The sequence below is a fragment of the Genypterus blacodes genome, unplaced genomic scaffold (genome assembly GCF_046128005.1).
Source record: "Genypterus blacodes isolate CSIRO-AG114 ecotype Tasmania unplaced genomic scaffold, CSIRO-AGI_Gbla_v1 ptg000128l_1, whole genome shotgun sequence".
Classification (NCBI taxonomy): domain Eukaryota; kingdom Metazoa; phylum Chordata; class Actinopteri; order Ophidiiformes; family Ophidiidae; genus Genypterus; species Genypterus blacodes.
In genome coordinates this window covers 1,313,901-1,324,078 of record NW_027466930.1, presented here as the reverse complement: position 1 = coordinate 1,324,078, position 10,178 = coordinate 1,313,901, and the positions used below count along the sequence as shown (strand labels likewise).

The 10,178-nt window shown below is 46.6% G+C and overlaps 1 protein-coding gene across 2 annotated transcripts; it reads right to left on the bottom strand.

Moving 5' to 3' along the window:
• Positions 1 to 1,744: 1,744 nt before the first annotated feature.
• On the bottom strand, positions 1,745 to 9,751 carry dctn4 (dynactin 4). Of its 2 annotated transcripts, XM_076162794.1 has the most exons (14): positions 9,557 to 9,751; positions 8,831 to 8,901; positions 8,545 to 8,723; positions 8,271 to 8,314; positions 7,802 to 7,909; positions 6,879 to 6,899; positions 6,271 to 6,344; positions 5,944 to 6,056; positions 5,734 to 5,843; positions 5,555 to 5,628; positions 4,801 to 4,855; positions 3,995 to 4,102; positions 3,097 to 3,194; positions 1,745 to 2,979 (listed from the first exon to the last, which is right to left on the bottom strand). In XM_076162794.1, exons 1-14 carry the CDS (start codon positions 9,689 to 9,691, stop codon positions 2,760 to 2,762), a joined length of 1,410 nt encoding a protein of 469 aa, XP_076018909.1. In that variant the 5' UTR covers positions 9,692 to 9,751; the 3' UTR covers positions 1,745 to 2,759. The 2 variants fall into 2 exon arrangements, with proteins under 2 accessions (XP_076018909.1, XP_076018910.1); XM_076162795.1 differs by lacking the exon at positions 6,879 to 6,899.
• Positions 9,752 to 10,178: the final 427 nt, after the last annotated feature.

Sequence of the window (10,178 nt, the reverse complement as noted above, 5' to 3'; positions counted from 1 at the left end):
ATTACCTCTAATTAACCAGATGATGGTCTGGTGAGCAGAAAATGAAGGAGGCGATTAATCACTCAGAGCACCTCCAGGCCCCGATACTCAACCTAAAGAGCTGCATGTGAATGAAAAGGTTCTCTTGAGCCTTTTGTACTTTCCATCCTTTTGCCCAGAGAGAGAGAGCCCAGCAGCACATCACATGTTCCAGCCAAAAAAGCTCCACAAACAAGGAGAGAAACATACTCTCGTCTGAGGATCACGTTAAGACAAATCCCAGCAGCTGTTATGGTGCATGTAGCTTCTCTCTCTCGCTCTCATTCTTGCTGGTGTCATGCCTCGTCTGTGGGCGAGCTACCGGCGGTTTCTGGTGAATGACGTTATTGTGGAAAAGGTCCTGTGTGTGTGTGTGTGTGTGTGTGTGCAGCGCTCAAACTTGTAATTCAGTGAGGAATTTTTCATCTGGTCAAACCTAGCCGGGTCATCTTTATAAATAGGGATGTCGGTCGCTTTCAAAAGAGTGGGGGAGAAGAGGAGGAGAGAAGAGGAGAGGAAAGGAGGCTTATTAAACACCCGACTCCGCTCCTGATCCGCTTGATGATCCACAGACTCACGGGTCACATTTCTGTGATGTTTACAGTCAAATAGCTACAAAATACGAAGACGCTGAGCATGAAATTATTCCCTTCTTGATCCAGGAAAATATTATCCTGACCAGATTTTTTTCCAGGTTGTGTGTGCCGGGATCAGTGGAGGTTCTGTGCATGAGTCAGTGATAAGGTTACAGCCTGCCTGCCTCTACAAAGCCATATGCTGCCGCTCAGTCACTCCCAATCGCTGCCTCCTCAGTTAACACAAATCAAATCACAGCCGTTAACCTGCATGCGGTGAAGACGTTAAGAACATCAACAAAGCCACGCAGCATAGAAGAAGCTAATTGTGCAGCAAAGAAGACAGGAACATGGGATATTCCGGCAACAGTCCCTAAGGAATAAGTGCAGGTAAAAGTCGACCATGCAGTAAAAGTTGGCTTCTGCAATCGTCAGCTGGGTCTCAAGTGGGAGGCCCGGCCCGTTCCGTGGTACGGCCTCGCCCAATGTGTTTTTTATTACCTCATTTTCAGGAGTGATTTATGAGTCGCACACAGGCCCCCCCCCCCCCCCCCCCCCCCCCCTCTTCTGAGCTGTTTATATCTGCCCGAGATAAAAGAACATCATGGCTTTATTACCCAGGCAGAGTGGAACTGTTTACATAGCAGACGGCCTCAATGGGGAAGTGCAGAGGGCCTGGATCACATATCTGATCGGCCCTCCTCTCAACCACCCTGTGTGTGTGTGTACAGAGGGACTCATGTGTACAGAATGGGATTTGCAAGAGCACATATTCAAACGGTACCCTGGAAAAATTCACAAGCAGGTATTGGAGCAGATTCTAAAGACAGAGCTTTGTTTGTGTCGCTATTTTAATGTTTATGTATCTGGAACAGAACTTCACATAACTCAAACCAAACAAATCAAGAGAATAGCTGAGGACTGTCTCACAGAGTCCTCCTGTCCTCTGATGCATCAACCCTAACCTCCCTGGTTAAGGCTCCACCGCTATTTAATAGTTTTCCTGCAGCTCCCCCCAGTGGCGAGAATGAATACAGCAACAAACCACAAAACATCATACAAATTATGACAATTCAAATTGGGGAATTGGGCCTTTTTCCACTTTGAAGTCCTCACAAGTCTGAAGAAGAAGAGAAGAGAAGTCTGGTAGATTATTGTGTTATTGTTTTATTGGCCAATACAGAAGAGTAAGTGTGTGATAAGGCTGACACTAGTTTACACTAGGTAACAAAAACAAAAGACAGCAGCTTACAGTACAGAGACAGTCAGTGAATTCTACAAAAACCATCAGAACACTTTGACTAGAACATATGATGCTGTGTCAGTACAATAGATTCAACACTGTGTTTTTTTTTAATATCATTCTTCTTCTTACCCTCTTCCATAGTGCCAAAGTGTTACCGTATGAGAGCGGTGACATCATCCTCACCGTCTGGGCTTACGGCGGGTTTAGCCCCGGAGCGCAAACTAACTGCATGAGATTACAGCAGACGCGGTACGTGTGACGTTACGTTGTCTAACATGTGATATGTACAATGGTTGTAGCATGCAATCAAACACGACACGACTGTGAAGCTGAGGCGTCTCCAGCTACGACGAGGGCAGCGTTGGAAACTGGTTGGATTTTTGTGATGCGATGATTTCTGATTCTGCTCATCGTGTTTGACTCATTTATTCTGTACAGTTTCTTATAGTAATGACGGAAAAAAAACATAATTTGTAGTGTAAGCATGAGGAAGAGGCCCCGGAACAGAATGTGAATGTGTCTGTGTGTGTGTGTGTGCAGTGTTGTGTTTGCCGTGTATGCATGAGCTGTAAATGTGAGGTTTCCACTGATTGCCTGCTGTTTGAGACGACACACTGAATACATATTAAATATATTTACTGTAAAGCATTAATAAAAACACAGCTTCAAGACAGAGTTGAACTTCTAGGCTGTTACTGTATGATGATGATGTGAGAGCGATAAAGCAGCTAAAGAAACACAAGCAAGCTACTGCAGCTGAGCAGTAAGTGTGTGTGTGTGTGTATGGTACATTTGGAATTCTGTTCTTAAAGACCAATAAGCAGAATCAGGAGTCATCCTTAAATCAATCGCACAGTTCAACCAAACCCCCTAACCTGTCGCCTAGGGGAACTATTAGAGAAGGAAAGTGTTGTGGTTGTTCAGGCGGCGAGCGGCCCAAGCCTCAGCTCTACGTGGTGTGTGAGCCACACCGTCTCGGTGACGGCGTCGGCGCCCTCCTCCGTCGACCTGATGGGAGCGGCCAGGTTGCGGAAATCGTGGCGGATTTTGAAGGAAATGCTGACGTCGCCGTCCTCTTCCCTCTGAGGAATCACCTTGATGAAGAAACCAATCTTGTTGGACTTCCTGAAAGCGACGACGCTGTGAGGGGAGAAAGGGAGGGATGTTAGGGGTTAATATACAATAATGCAACGTAGTCTTTAACAGTATGGGTGTGTGTGTGTGTGTGTGTGTGTGTGTGTGCAGGTGTTAACTTACTCTGGGTCGTCCTGAAAGTCCTGTGGTTCAGCCAGTTCATCATACTCAGCAGCAGCATCCTTTCCTGCCAACACCAGCTCCTTGCTCGGCACCAGGATCTGCAAAAAGAAAGAGTTCAGACGGACATGTATCATCTTCTGTCCTTCACTTTCACAGCCGGCTCACGTAGACGATAATTTTATCTCGTGAAAAAGGTTAACTATTTCTGACACGGCTTCCACATTTTGCGCCAAGTGTAAAGAAAACCGTCAACAGAGCCGGGGGAGGGAGAGTCAGCAACGCCCAAGATAGCCTCGCTGTAACAGGTTAGGAAATTGTTGATATTGGTGGGGCCAATAATCCAGGCTGAGGACACACACACACACACACACACACACACACACACACACACACACACACACACACACACACACACACACACACACACACACACACACACACACACACACACACACACACACACACACACACACACACACACACACACACACACACACACACACACACACACACACACACACACACACACACACACACACACACACACACACAGAGAGATCCCTTCATAGAGTCGGACCAAACGCTGCCACTACGACTGAACGGATCCTTATGTCTGTAACTCCCGTGAAAGAAAGTGTCGCACACTCTTCTTCTTCTCCTTCATCGTGTCTTACAAGTGTAAGCATACAAGGTGGGACACAGAGAACAGAACCTCGGGGTGTAACTAGCGAGATGAAATCAACAAAGCATAGCCCGGCCTCAGCACCGTGTGAATATCAAACGACAAAGAGCGACATGCGTTATGGCTCTCCCGCACTCGGCTGGTTCGCACTTGGCTGCTCAGTTGAAACTTCGCCTATTGGGACGAATTAAGAGAAGGAGATTGGGAGTTAAATACCTTGGCGCTGCTGTTGATGTCGTCGGCGTCTTCCTCCTCACAAGCCACCAGAGTGACATGCGTGATGTTCTCCACTGGGTTGGTCAAGGTCAGCAGCACTTGGCTCTCCTTAAAAGTTGGGGTTGAGAAGAGACCGCCGTTAAACCCAAATTGCTCTCCGGCAGCTGGTTTAGATCGTTTACACGGCAACGCAACGCCCCAAAGTGCCGGTCTGGGTTTGTTTTGATGGGGCCAGAGCTGAGACCACACTGGAAGGTTTCAGGAGCAGCGGTTCTTACACTGCTGCCCTCTGCTGGCTCGTCTGATTCCTAAGCCCCATCAGAGACAGAAGCTCTCCTCCTTCAGCTTCTTATATTTAAATGAAAGTGAAACACGTCGTTGTTCTCATTGTACACCGATTGCGGTCCCTAACGCCGTTTAAACCCACCTTTACGACCTTATTTCTGATGTCACTCGGTGTTATATATCGCTTTTACAACTTGTTCCACTCATTTGAATGTTTTTTTATTGTCTTCTTAGTTTTTTTACGATGTTATTACATGGCACAGCACCGTCGCCATTAGAGCTCCGATCTTGGCCATGATGTGCGGCTGGCAGCGAACCAAATCTCGCCGCTTAAAGCAATAAAGAGCGACCGCCTCCGGGCTTACGCTCTGGTTAGTGGAGTCTATTTCTGAGAGTCACGTACGGCTCTTTAAGACACAATAAAGCAGGGCTGACACGTCGTATGCTCAGTGTCTCAGGTTAGAGGTAATGTGTGTGTTCCATCACGTGTTCAACAAGCCGGAGCGGCGCTGCACACTGACCTTCATGTATCGGAGGTTTGGAATGGACATGATTCTCACTTCGGGGATGTAACTCCTGTGGGACGGAGAGAGAGAGAGAGAGAAGGAAATGAATGGGCTGTTTAGAGTTATTCTGGGAATCCGGTGAGGTCGCCACGTTCTGTGCTCTTTACAATAAACAACGTTAAAAGGCAGCGCACTCGACGGCCAAACAAACCAATCAGAGAGCTGTCCTTCAAGCTCAATCGATACCTGCCCACACAAGTACAAACACCCGAGAGAGAGAGAGAGCGCTCTGTGGGCGGACAGGGACTTTATAACCATGGGACCAGAGCTGTGGGGGATTACGCAACATTCTTTATCTGTGGCGACATCAGAAATCATATCACTTACATCACTCAGCCACTAAATGATTTGTTTGGTTTGATATTGAGCCAGTGCTGCCTGAAGAGAGAGTGTGTGTGTGTGTGTGTGTGTGTGTGTGTGTGTGTGTGTGTGTGTGTGTGTGTGTGTGTGTGTGTGTGTGTGTGTGTGTGTGTGTGTGTGTGTGTGTGTGTGTGTGTGTGTGTGTGTGTGTGTGTGTGTGTGTGTGTGTGTGTGTGTGTGTGTGTGTGTGTGTGTGTGTGTGTGTGTGTGTATGTTGTGTGTGTGTGTTTAAACAAATACGAGCAGGTTTTCCTGTAATCAGGCAACATGAAGCTTCAGGCTGATTTTCATTTTGCTGAAGTGCCAAACTGACCAACAGAGTAATCAGATAGTGGGGATGAATACTCACACAGCCACCAGCTGAATTTTGAACTTGATTGAAGTAGGGTTGAATTCCGGCTTGCTCAAATTGTGCTCGCATTTCTAGAGGAGGAGAAGGAAAACACTTATGTAGGGCTGAGTGTGTTATACACAGAACAACAGAGCGGAGGTGTGTGTGTGTGTGTGAAGCCCTGAGCTGGTACTGACCCTGCAACGCAGCGAGCGCTTCATGATGAGGTGTTTGTGTCGGGGGTGGAGCTGAGACGCCCCCGCAGGCTGGAAGTCCGGCTGCAGGAGCCGCTGGCGCAGCGTCGTCACTGTGAGGACGAGAGGATGTAACTAGAAAGGCTGAAGACTTCCAACCAGAGGGAATGATCAGGACTTAAATAGCAGGTAGTGTATTCTGTATGTGCTTACCCTCCGGCAGGTTGATGGGCCTGGTGTAGCAATCCTCAGGCAGCGGCTCCACCTCATCCAGGGCCTGAGCCGGCTCGATGCTGATCTCCTTCTGGTCCTCGCCCTCTTTAAGACTGTGTGAGGAGACACACACACATATCAGGACATCAACAAACTCTTACAGTGCTGTTGTGCTTCTCATAAACTTTATTGAATCTAATGCCAACTTGGGAGCAGAGATAGAAACCTATATAGAATCTGTAGTAAAGGGGCTAACACACATGTACAACACAGGTCCAGTCCTTTACACCAACTCTAACTTTCAGAATAAGACAAAGGGCCACTCACGAAAGTCCAGCTAGACTTGATATGGGAGCTCCAGGTCTCTGCCTCTGCAGTCTGGTGCCAAGGCCGTACTTTTCCTGAGGAAGTTCAAGAACAACATGTAGATCAATATAGATCATTAAAGAGTTTTGTATGAAAGGATTGAATCTACGACTACATCTACTCCTCTACAGACGACTGTTGACACCATGATCTAAAATGAATTAGTGAGAACTACAGAACATAAAAATGAAGAAGTTGGATTCAATTTAATGAAACAACACAAAAAGCCAAAAACAAAGTATTTTCTCTGGTGTTAAGAGAGACAAACAGGAGCTTTTGTGCCAAAGATAGTGGAAGAGAGTGGAAGAACCCGAGGAGGCAGGAGTTCATCTATAGTGAACATATTTTGATCTGGTTCAACACACAGCAGCAGTGTATTGTTTCTCTCCCACTAAGCGGCATAAAGGCTCCCATTATGTGGCTCTCAATCTCATTTAGGCGAGGAGACGTTCATGTGATCTGGGAGGTCACTGGGTAACAGATTAGGGACAGGGACAGAGGGACAGAGACACAGAGAAGACACGGCCACTACAGATGAGACGAGCCAATTTGTGAAAAATGCAACTCACCACCACATGAATTGTGTGTTGCTGAGGGGGCAAAAAAACCAAAATATCACAGTGCATTAGCAAAGAAAAAAGAGAGAGAGAGAATAGAGAACCAGGTGAAAGTAATCAAGCAAACATCAGTGGCATGCGACAGCAACAGAAAAACGCTTTCACTGATGGAAAAGAGCTGCGAGAGACGAGACGGAGCGATCTGCTGCTCCATCCTTCGCTTCCTTTGAGGCAGAATGCAGAGAAACAAGGTGGCAAGGGAGCATAAAAGACTGAAGAGCTCAATGTTCTGATCGTGTCAGTGTTCCTCCTGCTTATGGTGCCCTCATCAGTCTATGGGCCATGACTGCACCGCTGAATGAAAGGATGGATGATGGGACTTGGGAGTGTTCTGTGGGTAACATAGCTGCAATTTATCTACATCCTCCTGTTCTATAATAATGTTTTAGTACCAATTTTTGCTCAATGTTCCCTGTTCAGTTTACTGCAGAGACAGCAGGTTCTGTCCAGTTCAACCTGCTACTGTCTGCTGCTGATCCATTGATATCTACTCATTTGTTTGTTGTGGTTGTTGTTTCATATCATGTTTCCTTATTTGTGTCTGAACACCGTGTTCATCATGAGCTCTGAGGGGGAATCCATCCTCTCTCTCTCTTTGCTCTGCATGATGAGGTCACACGCCTCACTCGCCCCGCTGCAGTCTAACACGCCGATTTTACAGCCAATTCCAGAATCCTCCATCATTGTTATTAGCGTCACTAAATGTCAACGGCGGCGACTTTTCATCAGGTTGGCTGTAAAAGTAAAGAGCCCCTACAACATTTTTTACTAACTGCAAATCACGCTGCGACGGCATACGGAGCTGTTTGACATTTTGCAAAGGTTAATGAAAAACGTATGTCGTTCTCAAAAAGGCTGAACGGAAGTCCGAGTACCGAGAATGCCAGGGGCATGCACTGCCGCCTCCTCGCCAGCTTCTTCCTGTCTCGCTCCTGCTTCTCTCGGTGGGCCAGCTGCTGGTAATACTCGATCAGCTTGTTGATCTGTGGAAACAAACACGTCATAATGAGACCGGTCACTTATAGCTGGAGCACAGGGTTCTTATTTTAACTGAGCACTGTAGCGTGACCTTTGGGCTCCATTGTGGCAGAAGAGGCAAAGTAGATAAGAGTCCATGTTTACAGGAAAAGCACGACACAAAGCATGTTTAAAGTTTAAACTAATACATTCTGGGGGGAAAATGGAGAAGTTTAACATTTATAATTTCTCCGCTTCCTTCTGCCTTGAGCTGACTCTTAATGAAAGCATTTATTCACAGACACGTCTATGTGGGGACGTAGGAATGTCCGATCAGGAAACATGTGAGGTCATGAGACAGCTTAGATCCCTGCAGGGAGAACGTACCCGCTGAGTGTGAGGGTTCTCAGGCTCCTGCCATCCACCGCTGGCTGCAATGAAGGAAAAAGCACAACAAAGCTTTAAAACAGATTCAACACATAACAAACCACTGAATGATTGAATGATTAGATGGAATTTGAACACGACATTGAGCCGAGATAATGTTCACACTGCTGATACTCATGATATCAATGTTCTGGTAAAACACAGACAAGGGGAAATTCAATAATATGACCTTGTTATCAGTATTTTTTTATCCTTTTAAGACTGTTAAACCCACCGACTGATTTGTCAGCCATGCCTACATCCCTGGAGGTCCAGCGGCAGAAGCCACAGGCCAGGTAGTAGGCCTTCTTCATTGTGGTCTTGGTGGGATCGTCGGGCAGAGGAGCCGGGATGTTGGTCGCCCGGGTGGACAGAGTGTGCATGCAACACGGGCAGTCAAAACAGTTGGCGCATCTAGAAGCACACGCACAAACACACACACACACACCGAAGCATTAAACCAGATGTAAGGGCAGTTCAAGTACAATCAATGTATGAAGATGCATTTCCCTTTATCTCACCTGTTCTTTTTAAGCTTGGCCTCAGCTGACGGCATGTTTTCCAGACAGCTGGGACAAAAGTGAGAATCCACCTGATGAGCAGACAGAGTTACAGAGCAGACAGTCAAACCTCACATCCAAAGCTTAAACATTTGATTCAAGCTATTTCACAATCGCTGCATTATCTAACTGTATTAAATAGGCCTCCGTGTGACGAGGAAGAAGGCTCGATGCTTCTTCTCCTTCTCACAGGTTTATTAAGAATACGAGATTAGCAGTGATGTCAAAGTAGCACAGCTGATGTGTTCCACTCACTGAGTCTGGGTGTGGTGTCTGTGTCGTTTCTGTACACCGGGTTAACAAACAAGCAACGTTTCCACATTGAAAATGCCATCTTGGGTTTACCAACTAAGGCAGCTTATTTGCTTGAGGGCAGAATTGTTCGCTTTGGTTTGAATAAACGAGCAAATCAAAGAAGCTTCCAGCGTTGGCCTGGATAGCACCAACTAGCATTGCCACCTAGCTCGGTATTACGTTACCACCACGGAAGTTAAACTATCGCTTACAGCCAATGAAATAACAGAACGACGAAGAATATGTTGATTGACGGGTGGGCTACCCACAAAACGCGCGGCCTGTTCCGGAAAGTCCCGCCTACATGTCAAGGCAACTAGCTAACAGGCTAACAACAAAGCTACTGGCTATCCGAACCGAATAGCTAGCTTGAGCGTAGATAACGTGACGTACCTCATGAGACACGCACTCCAGGGACCGTAACTCGCTGCAGTAACGGCAGAAATAAAGCTGCGATATGGGGGCTCGGATCTTCTTCTCCCCGCGTACCAGATAGATCACTTTATCTGGCTGCAGTAGCGACGCCATCTCTGCCCCAGCTTCTGGCCCGATGACACCGCTAGACGTCTGGCGGCGTGTGAGAGAGGGGTAAACAGGCTGCTCAGTGGCGACACCATGCGGCGAACACTGGAACTGTTTAGTCACCATAAGATAAAACAGCTGACAAGTGATGATTTAGTTACAAGTCAGCTAGTTACCAATATGAAATTATTTAGTTAAGATCATTTCATATTGGCACTGATGATGTCATTTAAAATCTTAAGAAAGGTGGACGGATGTGTCTAGCAAACAAGACTCACTCCAACAAGTGATACATTAACTGAAATGGGACAAAGGTTTGTTTTGATTCGGTTCAGAGATCCCAACACCAAAACAAGACGAAAACAAGATCTGGATAAAGCCAGAGTTTAGAGAAACCCAGGGAGAAAGGATGATCAATGAATAACAACGAAACCAACAGATTGTCTTATTCATCCACTGTCTTTATTCAGAAAATTGTGGCATCTATCTATCT

Excerpts from the sequence above, each read along its gene's own strand:
- dctn4 (XM_076162794.1), bottom strand. The coding sequence starts at position 9,691 with ATGGCGTCGCTACTGCAGCCAGATAAAGTGATCTATCTGGTACGCGGG. Across the intron at positions 8,902-9,556 it reads TGGAGTGCGTGTCTCATGAG|GTGGATTCTCACTTTTGTCC; the intron begins GTACGTCACGTT and ends TCTGCTCATCAG. Across the intron at positions 6,345-6,878 it reads AACACACAATTCATGTGGTG|GAAAAGTACGGCCTTGGCAC; the intron begins GTGAGTTGCATT and ends GAACTTCCTCAG.